The sequence below is a fragment of the Netta rufina genome, assembly GCF_964035555.1.
Source record: "Netta rufina genome assembly, chromosome: 5".
Lineage (NCBI taxonomy): Eukaryota > Metazoa > Chordata > Aves > Anseriformes > Anatidae > Netta > Netta rufina.
In genome coordinates this window covers 54236036-54258930 of record NC_140128.1, presented here as the reverse complement: position 1 = coordinate 54258930, position 22895 = coordinate 54236036, and the positions used below count along the sequence as shown (strand labels likewise).

The 22895-nt window shown below is 37.9% G+C and overlaps 1 protein-coding gene across 3 annotated transcripts in view; it reads right to left on the bottom strand.

Moving 5' to 3' along the window:
- The window catches only part of TECPR2 (tectonin beta-propeller repeat containing 2), a 43436-nt gene extending 20560 nt beyond the window's left edge, over positions 1–22876 (bottom strand). The window contains exons 1-15 of one of the 3 annotated variants that reach the window (XM_084287479.1): positions 22761–22876; positions 17829–18113; positions 17562–17690; positions 17033–17164; positions 15902–16059; positions 14468–14780; positions 13859–13991; positions 12020–12484; positions 10410–11404; positions 9094–9277; positions 7073–7246; positions 4694–4874; positions 3075–3216; positions 1509–1749; positions 513–602 (exon numbers count right to left, since the gene is read on the bottom strand). In XM_084287479.1, coding sequence (XP_084143605.1) covers positions 513–602; positions 1509–1749; positions 3075–3216; positions 4694–4874; positions 7073–7246; positions 9094–9277; positions 10410–11404; positions 12020–12484; positions 13859–13991; positions 14468–14780; positions 15902–16059; positions 17033–17164; positions 17562–17690; positions 17829–18062 — 3571 coding nt within the window. In that variant the 5' untranslated portion in view covers positions 18063–18113; positions 22761–22876. The remainder of the gene's footprint in view (positions 1–512; positions 603–1508; positions 1750–3074; positions 3217–4693; positions 4875–7072; positions 7247–9093; positions 9278–10409; positions 11405–12019; positions 12485–13858; positions 13992–14467; positions 14781–15901; positions 16060–17032; positions 17165–17561; positions 17691–17828; positions 18114–22760) is intronic. The other 2 variants (XM_084287481.1, XM_084287480.1) reach the window with 2 other exon arrangements.
- Positions 22877–22895: the final 19 nt, after the last annotated feature.

Sequence of the window (22895 nt, the reverse complement as noted above, 5' to 3'; positions counted from 1 at the left end):
GCATATCTCCTCTTCCCAGTTCTTTATCACACATTTTTGCCAATAAAACTGGCATACTTAGTTACAATAGTTAGCACTTGCATTATCTAACAGTAGAATTCTTCAGTGTGGTTACAGTTCTACCAATAAAATGTGTGATTCTGCTGCAGTTAACTGCACTGACCAGAGAAGTAATTGGTCAGTATAGGCATTCCAGCAAAGCACGTTCCAGGACTTCATATTAAACTCTGGCAATTCATGCTGCGGCAAGTTAGGAAGTTACTGCTCCTAAAGGACTATCCATTTCTCTGTTGGATGTCACTCCAAACCAGAGGTAACAGAGTGAATGATATGACTTTTTATCTCTACTAGTTTTACTGATGTTTCCACCTTACTTCTCAAATGTTTTAGATCCCTGCATACACAAAAGGCACCCAAAACCTGAAGTAACTCAGGGTATTTAATTACTTACACCATCAGTTCTACTATATTTAAAGTCAGTAATTATATGTTTGCACTGCTGATTCACTAACCTTCTTTAGATGAAGCTGCAGAAGCCAACACGAAAACCCATTTTGTGGCAGAAGCAGTACCACGAGGCACAATATTATTCCAGTAAGTGCCTGAAAGGAAAGAACAGAGCATCATCAGTATGAAAGTTAATTTTCTGTTAGAATTCAAATATCTAGACAGATTTTTTTTTTTTTTTTATTTTTTTTTACACAAATCTTTTAGTATCTGTTCTTGGGGAAGAAAACTTCCTGACACATAACATTTCTGTGTGCACACACACACGGATGCACACATAAAGAACGGGGAATGCAGAAGATAAGAAAGGAAATGATTAATGGTCTTAAACAGGAGACCAAATGGGTGATGAGTTTAAACAGACAATATTATATGTCTACTCTTTGTGTTTATCTGATCACAGAAGAGAACTAAATTAAAGTTCTGTTTTGGAAAACACACCTAGAAACATAAATAAAGCAATTCATATTATCACTGTAACACCATAACATTATTGCTCTGCATAGTAACACTGATCATGAACCAGACTCCACTGTGCTAGAAATAACAGGTACTATAGCATAAAATTGCCTTCTGATCCCAGAGAAAAGACAAACATAGGTACTAAAAGGCGTAACTTGCACACTTGTTTATTTGTGGACAATGAATTTTTCATTAAAAACATTTCCCTTCAGAAGGGAAAATATCCAGACCAACTGCCAAAGAATCATTTAATCTAGTTTTTAAACATAAAGTTGGTTCATTAAAGGTCCCCTGATTCACCATGGATAATTCTCATGGTGACCAAACTGTAGATAGCTACTTTTTCTTATTTACTATATTATTCCTATTTATTAGATATTATTTATAATATATAAATATGTATTGTTTTACATATTTATAATTATATAATAATATATTTTGTATACTATATATAATTACATGTTATTTTATATATTTATACTATATTATATATTATTTATTTCTGAACTTAAAAACATTAGATGCAAAAGCACACCAACCTATTAAGTTTCCCTTTGCTACATGGAACTCATTTTTGCCTGAAGAGATCCAGACTCCACTGCCATTAACTCCAAGGAGGCTGGGTTGACACTGAAGCTGCTGTGACCAAAACGCCATTCGAAGTTTGTCAGCAACCTTCTCTACAGGTGCCTGAGCTGCTGTTGCCACTGTGTGAGTTGCCTGGATTATCGTCTGGAACAAGCTGCACTGGTCAAACACTACATAATCGGTGATGCTTACCTGAAGGAGAAGAGAAGAGGAGAAAAAATGGTTCTTGATGGTTAGCTAAGCTTGGGGGGAACCACAGAATCTTCCATCAAAGGCTTTTTTTGTGTGTGTATGCATGCACACACTTTATGTACAGGATATCTATCATGAGTTTAGAAACCTTCTAAGTGTAGGAAGGGAAAAATAATTACTAATTATTATAATTACTTCTGATGAAATGGGAGTCTTGATAATATGGATTCTGGTTATTAAACATCAACTCACAACACAATCCTACCCAGCAATCTACTTTAAATTATGCATTTTAAGGAAGCCCTTCGTTTAGGGATTACTGAACATCTCTTCCCTCCCCCTAAAGACACAAACACTGCAAACTGAAAGGTATATTTACAGTTTCCCAAAAGGAACAGAGAAATTTGCATAGAGTAACAATTTAAATCACATAGTGAAAACCTGGCAGGAGGAGGTCTGAATGACCAATTGCCTCAGTTCTACCATAAACAGCTAGGCTGACAATGCTCTGGGATAGTCCTAGAAAGGAAGAAGAGAAGTTTGCCTGTAACCTAAAAATAAAAGCCAAGCTACTCAGGATGCTTATCTCCAAGAAAAAAAAAAAAGATTAAATATGCATAAAAGATTAAATATGCATGTAAATAATGAAATTAATAAATGAAGTTAATGAAATTAATTAGGTAAATATGTAAACAAATTTGCTGTGTACCCCTCTTCCACAACTCATGTTTCTGGGGAAAAACAAGTAAAGCTGTAGAAAAAAGGAGTTTTAAGTCAACGCCAGAAAGTACTTGCAGTAACTGAGCTGTTTCTACCCATAAAATCTGTGATTGCAGCAAGCAGACCCATGTAGTTCGAAGAAACTTCAATTGATGAAAAATGGGGTAATTAAAGCATTTTTTGGAAGGTCATCAGTTATTTATTTCATTTAGCTACGGACGAGTGCTGGAAGACGAGGAGGAGAGACTGTATTCAGCAGCCAGGCTTGAATGCTCTGACTAAACAGCATGTCCTACTGCCAGCTGTTAAGATATCAAGCTACATGCACCATTGATACAACCTGGTAGAGCATTTCCTGTATTCTTGAAAACTGCTGTGCTGCTGCTTTGGGTGACCATAGGGTGTTTGTTTTCCCCTTTTCTACAGCAGACATGAAAAGGGATTTCAACCACAGCCACCCTGAAGTTTTAATACACTGACTGAAGAGTACTGTAACATATCACACAATTCACTGAATTTTATGCTTAGAATCTCATGGGAAAACAATGCAAATAATAAACCCTGGGTGTCAGACTAAACTGAAAGCAAAATAAAAAAGTGCCTACTTGCCACCAATGGTTGTCATCTCCTTGTGGTTTCTTTGAAACTATACCAGTTCTGAACCACAGATTTCCATGGATATCCAAAGCCCATAATGTCTGTTGATCTCCAAGGGTTATGCACACCGGTTCCAAAGCTTGCATTTCACTGGAAATGTAAACAAGTAAAAAATTAAAAAGCCTTACTTCAAATTTAAGCTTATGGCATTTTAAGGAAGTTGTCACAATGCCAACAGCAGTTCAAACTGTTCAAGCTCAAAAACACACCTGATTTCAAATTTTCAGTTATTAGTAATTTAAATCTTATTAGCTTGCATAAGTAAAAACCATCCAAAAAAAAAAAAAACCAAAAACACAACATCACAAGGCCTTCAAAATCATTCAAGATTTGAAACTCACAAACATAACAATATAAATAAAAACTAATTTGGCCAGTAAATAAGAAACAAATAGAAGTTTTTTGTACATCAGTTTCATAAGTACATTTCCTTCAATTTTCTTGCCCTATTCTGAGAACAATATTAGCAGCTCAGGCACCATAAATAGAAAACTGAACCTAACTTCACGGCAAAGATGAATGTTGAGTCTGACTATATGCTTCCTGTGTAAGTAAATCATTTTTAAGCTCAGAAAGCCAATAGGATCAGATGATCTAATCAGGTATTTAAAAACAAGGCAACAATGCTATTTCTTTCAGAGAACTTTTCTTGAGAACTTAAAAACAAATACGGATTGCTTTCTGCAACTTTAATACAAAGCCCAAGAACATTAAGCATACCTAAGGCATAGGTCAAACAAATATTTTCATTAAACAAACTGACTAAATGACATGCAAATTTCAGATTTGAACAATACACTGTACATTTCCCAAGTCTTTTCAAAAGCCAAATACCAGACTGGGAGGTAATACAAGCTGGAGCTTCACAACAGGATATTCAGCAGAAAATAAAAATCATATGACTACAGTTCTGTATGACTGGAGTTTCTTCCTATACTCACTTTGGGCTGATGTCACAGGAGACTATATCTTCCAGATTCTCAAAGCCAGCAGTAAACACTTATTGCTTTTAAATTTATCACAAACTACCTACTGCAAGAACAGGACCAACTACAAAGCTAAATAGCAATTATACAGAATATCTATAAAAATATGTGACTGGAAAGTATAAAAATATTATTCAGCTGTGTGCAAATGACCACAAAAATGCTGGGATTTAGTCTCAGGAAAAAAAATCGCTCAAATATGTGGAGAACCCTTTAAGGCCGTTACAGCAGAGATTAAAGAAATAGTATTTAATCAAAAGTCATATTAATATACATTATTAAAGGTCTTTTAAGCACTGTTCTCACTTTCTTAAACTTGCTTTTAACTGCATTATCACTTCTGTTCACAGCAATTTCTTTCACTATATAACAGTCATTCATCAGACAGAAAAAACACCAGTTACTCTGGGTATGTCTGGACAAAGACTAAAGGAAATCATACGTAATATCTATAAGCACATACACACACACACACTCCAGAAGAAGTTCATGTAATAAATCTTCAAATATCAAGGAGTTCCAGCACTGAAAACAATGAGTTTCGTTCCAGTTACGATGCTGTCCTGTTACACTGCCATTACCTGACGATATCACTCTTCCACTGCTCTCCTTCAGGACAAAAGCTGCGTACTCCCTCCCGGTATAGCAGGGCCCGTTGCTCACTCAATGCCCATACAACGTTATTTCTGGAGGTAACCTGCGACAGTGGATAAGGGCAATCAACCTTTACTGCTCTGGCACAAGGGCGATCCACACTCAGGCCTAGAAATCAGAAAAAGGAGGATTTTTTAAAAAAATGTTTGGCTTTTTGCAACTAAAGGAAAAGAGCTACCCAAAGAAAAAAAAAGGGGGGCAGAGGGGGAGATCTCTCTGATATGCCAACACTTCTCATTTGATCACTATTTTCTTAATAAACTGTTCTTTCCATGAACTATTAATCATGTCCTCTAATACAGTTGAATTTATATGCTAAGACATAAAGCACTGCATTATCCTTCAACATCTTGCAGAGCCCCTAAGTCCTGTGCTGTCATTTCTGTTCCTTTTCTCCCTCTAGTGACAATATTGGGAATCTCCATTTACAAAAATGTATTAGACTTTGCAGAAGCATTAAAGAAAATAATGCAAGAATCTTTGCCCAGAACATGCCAGGGAGAAAGAACCTGGTCTGAATAGAGGCAGTTGAGCAATTACAAAAGAGCATGCCACAGCAAGGAGTACTGCAAGGAGGTGGGAGGCTCTGGTAGGTTACATATGTTTATATACATAATCTGGAGGAACACTTCTCCTTCACAGTTACACTGAAGATTGATTTACACGCTTGCATGTGAAACACCTTAGGAGACAGAGCTTTTGTTTAATCTTCTTGTGCTTCTAAGCAAGTCTGAACAAACTCATCTGTATGATATTCTAGACTGACAACTGCTCAGTTTCAAATCTTTGAGAACACTCGTTAGAAAGGATGGTGGTGCAGGGAATGAAGAGATGCAGAAGAGATAACCATCACTGGTTGCCTCTCATTAACAAGACACACTGAGAATTTATTTTTGGCATCAACGACAAATTTAGAAGCCTAAGAACAGCAGAATACAAGCTGATGCAATCAAACCATTCTATCACAGGAAAGAAAAAAAATATTGATTCAAACCTCTACGGAGCCCTATGTGACTGGCATCAAGTTCACTCTCTATCACCACTAGCCATGCTTGTTGGCAATATACATGTGGCCTTGATTTCTCTGTAACTACTAAACTTATTCAAAGAAAATAATTTAAGAGCAAAATGCTTTTGAAACAACGCTATCTACTCAAACAGCTTCATCATGAATAATTTTTATGTGACACTAGAGCAAGTAACTCTACAAGAGAAATCAGAGTATCAAAATTAAATGGAAGATAAATAAGAATTTTTATAGCCACTCTGAAATACTTTCCTGTTTGAATGTTGTTTTTTTTTTTTTTTTTTTGCTGTTATCCCTTATCCCTATCTTCCTCCTACTTGCACAGTAATTTCTTCATCGTGTTATTTGTAATTTCTCCTTATCAACTCAGCTCTCTGTGCAAAGCCAGCATGCCCAAGGGTTTTTGATACTCTTCTCTCTTAGCTCCATAAACTGGAGCTACATCCTAGAAATCGGCTTCTCTCTAGCTGCTTGCTTCTAGCCAACACTCCCCACATTAACACTTTCAAATGCATCCTCTTCTATTCACTGAAGCAGATAAAGCTAAGGCCGTCATTTCAAAGTTGCCACTGCAATATCCCTTTCTCTGGTCCTTGCCTCATTCGTATCCAGTGACAAAGCAGCTGTAGAGACTGCTGATTCCTCCATTCCTCCATTGGCTTTGCTTTCTCTCTGTCAAATAAAATACATACCACTTGCCTATACTTCAGAATCCATTTGTGTCTTCCATATATTACCTTCCTTTCACTGTCAAGTGGTAAATTTTACCTCCAACAAATCAATTCTTTTCAAAACAAATAGCTTTTGCTTTCTTTTACACTGCTTCCTATACCTGAATTTCTTCTGAACAGCCACATACTATCTCCTTTCCTTTCCAGTTCCTTCTTAAGTTAAAATCTTTCAAGCAAAAAAAAAAAAAACACTCAAGGCTATATTGTCTTAGCACACCGTGCCATTTTCACTGCAAGCGTATTATTTCAATAGTTTCTGCAATCCTTTTTACATTTATCTGCATCCATCCCATGTTCTTCCCATGTCATAAATACTCTATACTGAATGTACACCACTTTTTATTTTTTTAAAGTGACCATGAACTGGCTTCTTCATCATCCCAATTTAATATAATATCCCTAGACTGTTTACAAACATTTCTCGATATAAAAACGTTTTCCTATGCTTTGGCTTCAGATAAAATTTTAAATCTAATTGTGATCACTCAATAGACTTGAATGCTCATACTTTAGCTCGCAATAACTGAAAGAGATTGCAATTTAAGTACCTGTTTGCAAATACAAATCTCCATTTGTTCTGATGATCCAGGCAGTGTCATCACTTAAGGCTACAAATACAGCCTGAGGTAAAGCCTCATACCAGTGTCGTTTTCCTTTTATAGTTACTTTTCCACAAGCAAATGCTTTGTTAGTCTTCTGTTCAATCTTCCAGAGAAGTGCCCCTGCGTTAATTAAGAAAATCATTAAGAACTTAGGAAAGAACATACTACCTCTAAGCAATTACTATAACTGTCTTGTCCTACCTACACCTAAATGAATGTGAGGGGAAAATAAGGTAAACCTGTACCATTAAACAAAAATGCACGGTCTAAAAACTTACATTTTTTTAAAGGCAAGAACAGAACTGGCCAACTTCCATAGGAATTTCTGAAATGCATTTACCATTTAGAGTACGTGTGATTTTTAAGTGTTTAAATGCAAATAAATCACTTCTCCTTAGTTACACATTGAAAGCTAACAAAATAAGTTCACATAAGGGTGAAATGAGCCCACTGTTAAGAAACTGCAGTTCACAGCTCACCTCCATATTAGTTTGGTTTATCCTTAGTACACTTACACTCATTTACAGTACCTGTGACAAATCCTTTCACAAACATCATACTTAATGATTTTTTAAAGAGTATATAAAGGAAGAGAGGATATCGTAGTACTTTCACCTTTTACAAATACTAGTAGTATTAATATTCTAAATGCTAACTTTGGTGGACCAGTTATGAATGACAAACAGCTGAACAGGTACGCTGTTCCACACACCACTGGGCAGTCCTATCATCTGTTCACTGCTCAGCATGTCACAAGCAGACAAAACTCAAACACTTCCCCACCTTCAGAACTTTTTCCCCGACTCCAATTAGCAAAGATAGCTCAGAAAAAGAAAACCATACGGAATTCCAAATTTAACTGCTGATTAGGAACTGTGCTGGTTCATACCAGGGAAACATATCGTCATATCAACTGCCTTTGAATAATTCTTCAAAGTAGCATTTCATTTCCTTTTGACCTTTGTGGTTAATATGCTCTTGTGTAAACATACACAATTTCAAAACTCTGAATTCTAGCAATCTACATGGGCTCAAGGAAAAATTGGGTAAGTTCCTGGAACTAAGGAGAAAATAAATGCAGAGAAATCATTGAGCCATCAACAATTGCAGTCTGAAATTCCTGAGGGCAACTGTCAGATGCGTTAGCTCACTTTCCTGCAGGCATCTGCTTTTGACCACTGTTAAAGACAAGATACTCAGTGGATGAACCTCTAATCTGACCTAATACAACTACTCTTATATTTTTGCCCATCACAAAGCTCAGCTACAGATCAAGTAAAACCCTTCTTCTTAGACCAGACCAGCGAGAAGCAAAGAGTAATGCATTTTTAGAGATGAGAGTGGAAGAAAAGTAAAGGCAGAGCCAGAGACTAAGTTTAGACACTTCTGTTTTCACAACAGTCCTGAAGCAATCTGAATGGACAAAAAGTGAAGCAAGTTCATCCCCCAAACCCATTTATCCAACATAACCCTCACTCCAAAAAAAACAAAACAAACAAACAAAAAACAACAAACAACCCACAACCCAGAATAAACTCATAAAGAAACAGACAAAGGTGTTTTATTTTTTTTAAAACTCAACAAAAAAAAAGGCAAAAGCAAAAAGAATTCTATGTTTGCAAAAAATAAGTAAGTAAGTTTGGGAATCGTAAGCAGTTTTGTATCAAAAACCAAGATGAACGCTTCTTGATTCATCTTCACCTATCACTGAACTACTCCTGTGGTTCACTTCAATCAGTAAGCTGCAGTAAACTTGACAAAGTGCAATGTGAACTTGTTAGAAGACAGCCACCTAAAATAATATGATATCCAGATGTACTGAAGATGCAGTCACATGGTATGACTTTTTTTTTTCCTCCATCTATTCAAATAACAGTGAATATTAAAAAATAAAAAAGCAAAGAGAATCCCCAAGTCTATGGAAGTTTTGTATTTATGAGGTTACAGTGAAATAGAAGCCTACCAACCTGAGGGGGAAACTGCCACCTGCTGGACACCATCCTCAAACTTCTGCCACCGCAGTCCAGCGGACGGGAGAGCGCTGCAGTACAGGCTGCCTCTGTAGTCCAGGCACCAAATATACTTTTCTGAAACAGCCAGGCTCAAAATGCCATAGCCAGGGCCAGAGTATCCCATCCAGCTCTCTGCAAACTAAAAATTGTAGAGTCAGAACAGCGGCAGGTGTCTTCAAACTGCACAAGAAAATGGCTACATAAGCATTTTGCTCTCAGCACTCAGTTCTGTCTGTACGGTTCAGGAGTCAAATATTATGGGAATTTGGTTTATCTTGAATTTTGATAGCTTGTATTAGGGGTACCCAAGCAGTGCATACATGACCTATAATGAAAGTACCTGTAGAGCTTTTAAAAACATTCCAGAATCTGAGAATATAACAACAACTCAAAACTAGAAGTCTTTTACACTTGGAGTTTTGAGTTGATAGAGTCCTATTTACTAACAACTGCAGCCCAACCTTTCTCAACAAATATTTGTTGATCTTAACACACGGCTGTAACAGATTTAAAACAAACAAACAAACAAAAAACACAAATAAACAATATGTACACATATATTAAAACAACTATATTTCATTTTCAAGACCTCTGCTAAAACTCACAGTGTTTTCTGTCAATTTTGCAGATTTTATAGTTAATCTTGGACTACAGAAAATAAATACTATATAAAAATTCCCATTTCTGGCAACTTTTACACTACAAAACAACAACAAAGAAAAGAAGGGTAACAGGAAAAGGGAAAAACACCAATATTTAAAATAGCACTAATTGCTGTCTAAGACACAAAGCAAGACTAATCCTCATTCTGAGCATTTACAGGTAAAACACCTTAACCAGAGACCCTCCATGTGAGACAACCAGCATTAATTCCTAGAGAAATCAGTGGAAGTTGGGAGCATTATCATGCAGGATTCGGGCTACTGGAGACCCAAACAAGGAACAGCCTTTGAGCACCGCTTGGTTTTACTTTTTACTCTTTAATGAATGAGTTTATGACAACATTTCTGTCAAATCAGAAATCATAATAATGTTAATGCTGAATAGGCCTTACAGACAGTACAGTGTCCCTACCTTGTAAGGACACATCAACCATTCTGAAGTCTGATATATCACATTTCATAATAGTTAAAACACATTGCTGCTTTTGCTTTATGTTTTACTTGTTAAGTGAGAAGAAAATTGCTTCCTTAAGTAAGAGATAGTAGTTACACACGTTTCTTTTAAAATGATGAGTTTTTAAATATTTCAACTAAATTGGAAACATATACCTGATCAGATTTCAACAGCACCATTTCATCTAGGCTTATCCTGGACACATCCTGGGAACCAGGCTCAGCACCAACTTCAGGCATGCTAGTCTCTGAGGATGAATACGGTAATCCATGTCCATAAATATCCTCCTCTTCATCACTTGAGGCAGATTTCTCTGTCTTACTTTCATGAGTGTTTGTTACCCATTCAGTAGTGCTACTATTAGATTTAGCTTTGATTGCACTTTCAAAATTCCATCCACAAAGTGAAGTGTTCTCTGAATCAGTATCTTTAGAGATGTCAAAGTGGAGAACAGAAGGATCTGACAGAACACTGTGTATTAGAGAATGCTGCTGTTGGTCTTCACTACCAATTTCATCATTTTCCTTTGGTGGCAGTGATGTCTGAACACCAAGTACACTGTTAGATTCCAAAATCATTTGGTCTGTAAGGTCTGGTTCTTCAAAAGGCTTTTCAGTATCCTGCAGATTCATTTTATCTAAATTTTCATCTATTTTACACAATGTACTAAAATCCTGATCTTCTTGGCCCGGCTTTCCAAGACAGCATTCATTGCTTGCAGAAAGCACGCTATCATTATTTTCAGTATCAACATTGTTTGTCAAGTCTTCTGTGACAATTAGAGGGGAGACAGATGTCAGTGTATCTATAACCGTTGATGTACCCATGCCACTGTCACTATTTGGAAGTTTCTGCACATTAACTGTATCTCCATTTTCTTCATGAATTAGCTCAGTTGCAGACTCAGGAGACTGCAGGACACTGAAGGTTTCTGAGCCATTATCTTCATGCAAGATTGTATGGGACTCCACACTGAACATGCTTTCCTGATCTGGAGACCCAGTACTCAAATGATCGATGCTGCCACTCATTAGGCTAGATGTCATGGAAAATGAATCTGCAGTCAGTGAATGTGGACTGTCACCAGAAAGCTGACGCTCGTAACATGGTGTTCCTTCCAGAGAGCCATGGTTTCTTTTGGTCCCACTTTCTGTTCTCATTAAAAACAAAAAGGAGGGGGAAAGGAGCATATTAATAAGAGCCATTAAATATTTTTATCATTGGGATAGGTACAGAGTTAAACCTATGTTTTGACAAACTGATTTTTTCCACTTCAACACTAAGTGATGCTCATAAAACCAAACGAGTCTTAACAGCAAAACATTTTAAGAGTATAACAACAAAAAAAGATAAACATTTCAAATAACTAGGTACACACATGCTATTTTAATAAAGTAAAAAACATGACATCATCAAATACTTTAACTAGGATGAATAGATATTACACAATTCCAACATAAACCTGTAAGCAGAGCACACAATGGTGTATTACCATTAACCCATACTTCATTTAGAACATTAAGCATATTTACACAAAGTTTAAAGGAATAAAAGAAATAATCTAGAAAGAAAGATGTAATCAATTTATTGCTTTCAAAACAGAGTTTCATCTTAAATATAAAAGGCCCACCACAATCACTCCAAATAAGTCAGAGTTTTGGATCCCACGTGACAGCATAAACAAAACACATCAAACGCACTTAGTGTGAAACTATCAAATGTGACACATTCTAATAAATGGTGGTCAAAGTTCTTCTAGGCTTACCTTGTTTCTTCTTCTTTTTCTTTTTCACTTTTATGGGCTTTACAATGAGCTCTTGATCAAAATCTTCAGAGCTGATAGTGCTGAACCGTTGTGAAGAAAGATGACACTCCCTCTGAGCTTCTGAGTCTGCACATATCATAAAACTAGAGCCACTGTCCACAGAGTTTATTGAGCTGCTCCTGCTTCTTGACTCGCTTGCTACAGAGCAGCCCCTTTTTCTTGTTTCATTGCTCAAGTCTCCCACTCTATCAAAGCTTTTTTCCGATAGCGTTGGAGTTTCCAGATTATCTTTCGCTAAAGAATAAGAGTCATTTTTATCACCAATACCTGAAGGGGAAGTAACCATTTTTTTATCTGTTTCCACTGAAGGGCTAGATGATACAGATGCAACTACCGATAACGGGGTCAGCAAATTAGGACTCGTATCTGTTAAAGGATTCAGCACTTTTGAATTCACATCTGAAACTGACCAAAAGAAAAATAAAAGTATAAATACTAAGGTGTCAAGTGAGTAACAGCATAGTTCTTGGAGAGGGTTCAAAGAAAAGAAACTTTATCCTACAGAAAATACTCTAAATGCACATTTCATATATATATATTTATATATATAATTTCATGCAAGTAAATCTACATAAAATCAGTTTAGAAAAATCAATTCCCCAAAGCTTGTATCAACCCTCTAATAGTAAAATTCTGTACCATTCTGTGTACATAAATACAAAGGCAGGTCTTTAGCTGGAAAGACCCAGCAGTGTTACATACTGAAGTACCACATTGCATGTGTCCAATTTCTTCAAACATTCAGTATACTGCACGCGTGCACACACAAAAAGACCAAATAAACCACTGTGGCAATTAGAGGAAAATGCATTTCAAGAAGACGCCTTTCAAACTACACTTGGAAGTTAAGAATAAAATAGTAAATACCTTCTAAAAGTTTGTGAGTAAAGAACTGTTTGAATGATGAAAGCTTTTGCTAAGTGCAAAGATAAAATAGATTAAGTCCTCTAGCACTCACTGAAACTTCATAGTTTTTGCTAGCATTTTGTTATACAGAACTAAGATGGAATTTTTAAAGTGCATAAATAGCCCTTCTGTGACTGTAATATGCTGGGTAATGGTGTTTACAATATTGTATGAGGAGAAATCAGTCAGCATCATCATTAAAGGAAGTATTACTAATCCATTTTAGAGTTCTAGCGACACAGATGCTGAACTCAGATGGCAACAAATATAAAAATAAGCCCTCATATTATTTTTGGAAATGTAGTGAATGTTCTTTGGGTGTTTTGCAAGTTCCTTCTTATTCATTGCTAGGAAAGCTGAGATTTCCTCTGGAATATGAGTGGTGACAGGTGACATCATAGATACACAGGTATCAACATACCTGAAATGTATCATAGAGACTCAGGAATAAGGTATCATACATACTCAGCTATCTCCAACACAAACAACTGAAATTGGCCAATACATAGATAACCATGATCATGAATGCGGACTGTTTCACTAACATTGGCCTAAATAAGGCCTAAAATGCACAGATTAGAGATGCCTGGCTAGGATAACATCAATCAATTCTCAAAAAAATTGAACTATAATTCCTTAATGTCCCCATTCTTGCTGCAGCCAAAACAAAATCTCAGATGACCAGGTAAAAATCACATCTCTAAATGTAATTTGCAGAAACACAAGTAATTCCACAGAAGATGGTAGGTTTTTGCAGTAACCTAGAAGGTGGGCTTTTTTCAGTATCAAAAGCCAAACAAACAAACCCCACAAAGTTACAATAGACAGCACATTCCATGAGGCACATACTAAAGTTTGCTAATCTGTACAAACCTATTGATGACAATCCTTCTGGTCTACTTGAAATTCTTATTATGTCTCTATCTCCTTTTAAGAGAAAAATCTCATTGTTCGTGCAGGACACAGACACAATATCACCATATCCTTCCAAGCCACCAATCAAAGCCTATAAAAAAAATCAACAAAGAAAGACATAATTAGCATCAGATTAATCTGATGGTTGGACAAGATTAGGCTCTTAACAATTGTAAATTTTTCACTGGAATTTAATTGACATACTTACAGAACAAGGATGCTATCAAAAAGAAAGAAAACAGCAAAACAGGCAAGTACCTCAGTCCTGATGTAGCTCAATTTTTATACTAATTTCCATTCTGTGAAATGTCATGGGTCTATTCATTTCCCATCTGAACTAGCAGTAATCAATTACTTAAACAATTTAAAATTTGGTGGCAGAAAAGAACCACAGTACTCATTTTTTTAGTACTTGCTTTTTTAAAAAGAAAAAAAAAAGGAAGAGTCTTCTTTTTTAGATTTAAATATGAGTTTATATCACAGAAGTGTATTGGATAACCCAAAGTCTCACAACACAGCATGAACAAAAACAGGTAAGAAACAGAAAGTGCACCAACAAGTGCCTACCTGGTTCACAGTGTCTAATAAGTAGATGCTGTATTCATTCCAGGTCAGCACCCATCCTTCTCGGAAAAAGCATGAAACAAGCCCGAGGTGTTTTTCTGGGGAACTATAACTTCCTCTGCTGGATGTTTCCAAACGCGGATACAATTCAAAAGTGTTTATTCCTCCAGCAAATACATCTTTCAATATGAATGTGGCCTGAACAGTTCCATGAACATCAGACTTCCAGAGGCGAAGTCCAGGTCTGGCAGCAAATAGCGTCAAATCAGTCTGTTTACATAGACCAGGTATAAAACACGCTCCAAATTTGCCACTGCTAAAATGCAAAAACAAGAATGTATTAAAGAAGCTACACACACAACTTAGATTTTAAAACTAATGTCACAAATTTAAAACCGCAGGTTGTCAAAATTAAAAATTTTGTTCAATTAAAGTATTCAGTCAAACATCTGAAATACAAATTTGGTTTCAGTACAGCAAGAACACTGCTTCCAGGTAACAAGAGCTTTCCCTCAGCTTCAGGAGTCAGACATCACACCTATTAGACAAGTTAAATGCTTCCTCCTAACACGGCTCACAGCTATAACACAACTTTGTCCATCTTAGTAAGATTCTACCATTCAGTTATTCTTCTCTGAGAACTGATAAAAACAAGCAGAAAACTACTAAATAATAGTAAGAAATTGATAACCTCTATTTACAAGGAGCAGATCTCAATCTCAGATGTTAAAATCTTTGTACCTTGTGCATAAAAGCCCTGTTACTATCACCCAAGAAAACCCCTTGTTTATAGGTAAGGGGGGTCATTGGTGTTCCTTTACTGTTCACATGCCTGAAATACACATCATAAACCTTCTTTCAAGGGTCAATTTCCAACGCTTCCAGATATAGTCAGCCATGCTGTTCTAAGACAGAGTGCTCTCTTCCTGCATATCTCAGAGCAATTACACAATAAATGATGCCACAAGGTCATACAAGTTCCTAGCCTTCAAGTCAACTTTAAGTGCTTACTATACACCTTCTCTTTCAATTCACTTTGGTGTTTAAAAATAATTAAGATGCTGACTACATTAAGTAATACTTCACCCGTGAGAAGGACCAGCTTACAATGCTCACTCACACCAAGTCACAGTAAACAGCAAGGGACCGCAGATGAAGTATAGCAGTGCTTCCAGTTTAAACAAACAGAAAACACCTTAAATATTTTTGCATAATAGTGCCCTGCAAATATGATTGTAACATATTTGCAACTACATACTTTTTAAATAAGTAGAATTGTCATTTCATGTTTGAGCATACACGGCTGCTGTAACTACACTTTTTATGAGTGGACTGCTGTGTTGTATTAATTTCACTGCTTAGATCACCCTTTCTGTAATCCGCTCTGAAAAGCTAGAATTAACTGATGTGCCTGCATCAAGATGTTATGAGGGTTACTTTTTTCTGGGCTGTGTTCCAACTTGCTTGACAGATTTCTCTTCTGTGTAGAAAAGTACAGTTCGTTGTAAAGTCGAGACAAGCAGCACTTTCTGGTTGTAATCCAACTGGACGATTGAAGATGGCTCTTCCAACACAAGGCTGGAGTTGCAAATACCCTTTAAAAAGATACATGAAATTAACAAGAGCGGTGAACCTTTCTAAAAATATATGACACTTTAAACTAACACTTTGAAGAAATCAATATGCCCAAGAAGGCAAAAACAAACAAGCAAGCAAGCTATAAAAAAGCTGTTCAAAACAACTACTGTTCTGTGAAGTTCACTTACTGAATGTGAAATTCCTTTACGTATTCAAGGGGGAGTTAGACTGTTGCACTCTATGAAATACAATTTCTCTGGGAATTTAGCTAGCGTGTTTCACTTGAACTTAACAGAAACCCGAAACTGCATATTTTCTTCCTTCTTTTCCCCTACTATAGCATGCTGAGACAATTTTTACATTTGGTGACATTACACCTTTCTGTCAAATCAGCCATGCACCATCCAACAATCACATAAATCAGGATGACTGTTGTTTAAAATCTCTTCCTCACTGACATAAAAACAAATTACTACTTCTTTTGTTGATGTTCCAGGTCTGAATTAATTCACCACCCATTAGAAAAATTCCATTTACTGGTAACATGCTAAAGCCACCCAGTAGAACCCAATCATATTTTCATTCTACACTCTACACTGAGATGATGAACAATTCAGAAAAAAGTACTTCAACTGTATTGAATCAGCAAATCAGCAAACTTACATCATGTGAGTACACGCTTTCCAAATTAACAAGGGGAAAATACTAGCTGAAAACTGAAGAAAGATGTGCACAGTTATTTCAAAAAGAAATTTGATAAAATTGGAAGAATCATTTTTTTTTTTAAAGCTGATGTGAAGGATTTCCAATGGTCAATTTACTGGGTATACGCACACCTACCTACGTGTAGGCACACCAGTAAAACAATTAATTAATCCAATTTGTTATATGATACTAAGCAATTAACTAACCGATAATTATTTAAACACAGAAGCATTTTTTTTCAGAAAACTGTGAATTGGAATTAAGATATTTAAAATAAGCATTTACCTGGTCTAGGTCTAGAGCAGAGTAGACAATCTTTCCTTTGTCATCTCCAGAAAACAGTTTCATTCCATTGGGACTCCAAGCTAAAGCTGTAATGCTACTTTTGTGGATACCAGCAACATCAAATCTCCGAAGCTGTGAAACAATACCAAATGAATGAATGCAGGGAAGGAAAAACAGACACAAAGCCTATTCAGTGACTTGGACTGATAGATCAGAGGTCAAGTAAAAAATGCTGGCCGTCCTAATTTTTGTTTAAAAAACAGCAACACCAACCACCAAGTAGCTCAACCAGTTATTACAAATGAGGAATTCCTTGGAAGAATTTTGATTATATACATTTTGTAAATGATAAAAACGTTTTAAGATTATTGCTTTTATAAGCTTAACATATGAACCCCGAAACATATTCGCAGATACTTCATCAGGCAAAATTCTCTCATTTTCACTATCACAAAGAACTCCCTTAACATTCTACTAGGAATCACCGTAATAAACCTCACAGAAGTGTAGACGAAATACAAAGCTTTACCTGTTTGTTTCTTCCAGGCAATGATGACACAAGCTGAAAAACTGCAACCCGACCTGAGGCTGTACCAACAGCAACTAGATCATCAAAACAACTCAACAGCTTTACAAAAGTAATAGATTCACATCTCCCCTGTTGGAACAAACCACACAGAAAATTTGCAAAGTTATCCAGAGACAAAATAGAGTTGCAAACAGTCACCCAATTCTGAGCAACTCAGCACAGACCAAAGCTTCATTAGAAGTGACAATGTTAAAAGTCCACTTTTACCTCAAAATTGTATTTTTTCATCTGGTTTAAATGTCTGCAGTAGAGATAAAGCATCCCAATGCTGCTCCCCACTGCAATGTAGTCTCCATTGGTATCAAGCGCTGTGAGGTATACCACAATAGAGCGAAAGCCTTTTTGGACCTTTGTTGGAATGGCATTGAGTAGATAATATAAGGGACAAAACTCCTTAAATATAACCGGTGAAGCCACAGATGCCATAGCAAGCATTGGCATCAGTAATTTTAAGGCAGAAATAAATGCGTGTACTTCACAACATACGAAAATCTGAAAGACAAAACCAAAAGACAGCCCATTAACTTCTTGAAGAAAGGAAGAACAGTTAACTAAGTCATTGTTTAGCAAGTAGGAATGCAGAAATTGTCAGCTTTTGTTTTGCATAAAGGAAAAAAAAAAGGGCAGAACAACTTACATCCCCTGGTAGAGTTTAAGAAGAACCTTGCTGTTTGGAATAAACTTGTTTTTTTCAGTTCAGTTCTCATCTAAGGATATATGTTAACTACTGAATTTGGGATAAGCTTTTTTTTCTTGCAGCTATGACCTCATTGAAGTTGAGAAGAAATACTGTACTTGAACATATTTGGGTAGTGAAAGAACCGTATGGGCTCTGCCTGACACCGAACGATCCACAGACTATTTCCTCACCCATCTGAAGACTCCAGCCTCAGCCTTCCCAGAGCTAAGAGCGTGGGATGCTCACTGTGTATGAAAGCACAATAAGATCTAAGTGTCAAGCTGGTATTTATGCTCAACTCCCCAACCTTTTTGCCCCCCAGCCTCAAGAAAAACATGATCGAGAAGCAGTTAGGTCTGTATCTACTATATAATCAAATAATGACCAACAAATAAAAATAGCATGGGAAGAAAAGGGCAACACAAACATGAAAGAATTCCCAATCTGGCCAGTACGTGAAGGTATCCACATAGCAATGGAATTTAAAAAGATAAGGGGTGAACAGTAAAAGAAACAGAAGAAAAAAAAAAAAAAAAAAAAAAAAGTACCATATGCCTGTGTTTCCCTTTATGGGTAAGCGAACAACTTCATGCTGATGAATGTCACTGCATGCATACATATGGGAAAATTTTGTTTAAATTAGTTAAAAAGAATAAAAACAGCAGGTTTTCTTATCATGGAGTGACAGCCTTGACATGTCCGTTTTGTAGCAGTACCTATTCTCTTCGTGAATGATTTTAGAAAATGGGAAAGGAAGGAAATCTCCACTTCTTAATTGTATTTTGCTGTGAGCAAACCTGATTAATGAAACAGTTTCGAATCTCCCCAAAATAGATGCAAATTTCCAAGACAAGAATCTGGATTTCTGGAAAGAAAGCTTTCTATGCTTGTTCAAGGAAGTAAACGTTGAAGATTTTCTTTAGCTTCAGCAGCTATAACTACCTTAGAGAAACAAGAAACAGAAATATGCCACTTGAAGTTGGAAACACCTCTAAACGCTGAAAATTATTCTGAAAAATATTCCCACTGCAAACTGCGTGCTGTGTCCTATTATGCTTGTATTTCTCTAGGATAAAAATGGTATTTGTTTTGCAGCTTCACACATTGCTTACAGTGTAACTCAACTAAATCAAAAATAATACAGCTGCACTAGTTTAGTACCTCCATTACCAGGAAAAGCTCCGATGTCTCAATTTTCAAACTGTGCCACTGAATTGTGCAAGAGGATTCAGCATGCTGGCTTTGGGCCCCCCAGCGCTTGCTGTCACCAAACAATTTCATTAAATCCAAAGGGATTACTTGTGGGACATTACCCTTTCTAGCCCACATCAGACAAGACAGCAGGAATCAAGTTTGGTTCCAGGGCCCATATTTGCTCTGTTACAAAAAGAGGCAGTGAACAAGCTAACAGCAGTTATCAGCTGTTCTTAATGGCGATTAAGAAAATAGAAAATAATTCCACTCTCCAGCAGTGTTTACTACCTATCAGGATGCCTACTTCATAAAATATCAACGTGTCCAAACTATTTCTGAAAGAAAAGGTTTTTACAGAGTTGTTTGCTAAGGTAACAAATACCCTAAGTGCACCATCATTCTTCTACAACATTTTCACACATCTCTTTCCTATTTTAGGACTCCTGTTCTTTCCTTTTGTGTTTACTACCTTCCATCTACGTAGTCAAATAAGTAGAGAACCCACTGCTAGAGTCTCGCTTGTTGCTCTAATACTGCTTTGCCAGTTTAGCAATTTTACTGGCTGCTGGTCATCTTTTTTTTTTTTTAAACACTAAAATCCAGTCTTTGTCCCAAGTCTCACACGTACAAATCTTCCTCTGTCTAAACTAAACTTCTTCCACTCCCTAGCTACTGCCTCATGAATTTCACATATTTCACTTTTTAATTCCCCTTTGTCACTCCCACAATTCACATCTGTCATCATCCTAAGATGCTCCTGTAGCTGTGAAACCATTGCACATTCCCCAGCTGTCAAAGGGCCTCGCAGTCCCCAAAATTCATTCCCTCTCATTATCCTTCCATTATCCTCACAGCCCTATTACAACTGTTAATCCAAAGTAATTCATTACAAGCTATGGAACTACAGAAACTTCTATTATCCAGAAAAAGGGTACTCTTCTTTCTTCTACAAACTCTAATGGCAACTTGACACATTTTTTGCAAGTCTGTGCTTAATTGAAGAAGAGAAAATGGGGGAGAGTTTGATGATATTCTCCTCCCCCATAGGAAAAATTGGAAGGAATTATTTTTTGTCACATACTAAATTAAATTTAAAAAATGCTGTCAGGTTAGGGTTCTTACTCATAAGATTTCTATGTATTATTTCCATCTTCATCAGTGGGATCGAGTAACTTTGCAGATGACCCCAAGCTGAGTGGTGCAGCCAATACAGCAGGAGGGATGCCATCCAAAGAGAGCTGGGGCTGTTCAGCCTGGAGAAGAGAAGGCTCTGGGAAGACCTCGTTGCAGCTTCTCAAGACTTAAAGGGGACTTATAAAAAAGATGGAGAGCAACTTTTTACATGGGCAGATTGTGATAGGACAAGGGGAAATGGTTTTAAACTAAAAGAGGAGAGATTTAGATTAGATGTTAGGAGGAAATTCTTTGCCATGAGGATAGTGAGGCACTGGCACAGGCTGCCCAGAGAAGCTGTGGATGCCCCATCCCTCGAGGTGCCCAAGGCCAGGCTGGATGGGGCTTTGGGCAACCAGGGCTGGTGGGAGGTGTCCCTGCCCATGGCAGGGGTTGGAACTCGGTGATGCTCAAGGTCCCTTCCAACCCAAGCCATTCTGTAACTCTCTGAGGAGAAAGTTGTAAAACGCAAAATTTATTTCTGTTCTCTATAACCCATTCACCCCACACAATCAAAAATTGTATTAATGAACTGTAATTTCTTGTAATCATACAAATTAGTTTCATCTTGAGTAGTTTACAGACTAACAAAACACTTGCACTGCTTGTATGAAAACATAACTGAAAGCTCAAATCATCACTTTACTAAAAATACTGCTAATTAAGTAATTTTATCTGCACCAAACAAATGCATAAAGGACTAGGGAATTGCAATGTAGCCCTATACATTCAAACACCGTGCAAATGCAATGATTCTCCGCTGATTGAGCCTAAAACCTCCAACATCTTTACTTATACATCGCATACAGCTTCTATTTGTTGATAGCATTAGATTATATTTTATCCGTCTTTCTCATTTTGTTATTAGAGGCAAAACTATTTTGACAGCCAGATGTCAGAAGGGACCCACACGTTCCCCGGGTCAGCAGCAGTTATCTGAGCTGCGTAAGAGCCATTTAGAACAAATCAGATTGTGCTAAGCAGCTAGCCCACAGCAGATATACAGTAGAGAAAAATACCATATGCTACCCATGGAAAAAACTATGACCAGAAGAAACAGAGCCCTTCCTTCTCAACTCACAGAGACCACAAGCAATTAAACACTGCGTTAAATGCAGTATTTTGAAAAACAAGAGTTGTTTTTCCTTTTTTTCTGGTCTCAGAAGTGGGAATAAGGCTCAGGGCTGCCTTACAGAGACAGCTAATGTCAGAGATAATCCCATGGTTAAACAGATACGTGGTGGTAAGGAGTCAGCCGCAGGATATGCCAGACATTCAGTACAGGGGGCTAAAGCTGTCACCGCATTTCTCTGAGCCCAAGCACCCTGTCTGCACAGAAGGGACATCTGTTCTGATATATATATATATTTTTTTTTATTCTTTGATAAAAATAAATCCACAAAAACGCAAATTTAAGCTTTTCAAGACACGGACAAATTCATAGACATGACTGCTGCTAAACACAGCGGTCTGATCACAGCTAGATCCCATCAGCTACAAGTGTTATTTTCAGACACTCCTTCCGTTCTCAGCCCGAGGACCAGGCCACCTGCCTGCCACATCTCCAAAGTTTTTCGCCAAAAAAAAGCCACAGCCAAGCCGAGGGGCGCACAAAGCCATCACCCGGCCGAGGGCAGAGGGGAACCACCCCCCGGCGGCGGGCAGAGCTCGGCTCCCCGCTGTCCCAGCGGCGGGCTGGCAGCACACACACAGCTCCACACCACCGCGAAACGCCGCGGTTTGGCTCGGGAGAGGCTCTTTGGAAAGAAAAGAGGGAGAAAAAAATAATAATAAAAAAAAATCAGCGCTGGGCGGCAGAGACCGAAAGGAGGGCGCGGGTGCCCCGCACACACAGGTGGCGAAGGGGCACGGGGCGATGGGCTTCACTCTGCCGAGCCGGGACACCCCTAAAAAAACATCTTCCTTCCCCAAATCTTCTCTCCCGAAATCCTCCTTCCCCAAATCTTCCCTCCCCAAACCTCCCCGCACAGCGAGCCACCTTCCCCCGCCGTGCCCCCCCCCACCCCCCGAGGCCCGCACCCCCTCTCCGCAGTCCCTCGGCCGCCCACCGCCGCCCTGCCGGCCCCGCTCACCTCGTCAGGAGCCGGGGGCGGCCATGGCTGCTCGGGGCGGGGAGCGGGGAGGGAGCCGCGGCGCTGCCCAGGCCCCGAGGCACCGGCGGCGGCCCCCGGCTGCCTGCGGCGCTCGGCGGGGCCGGGGCTGGGCGG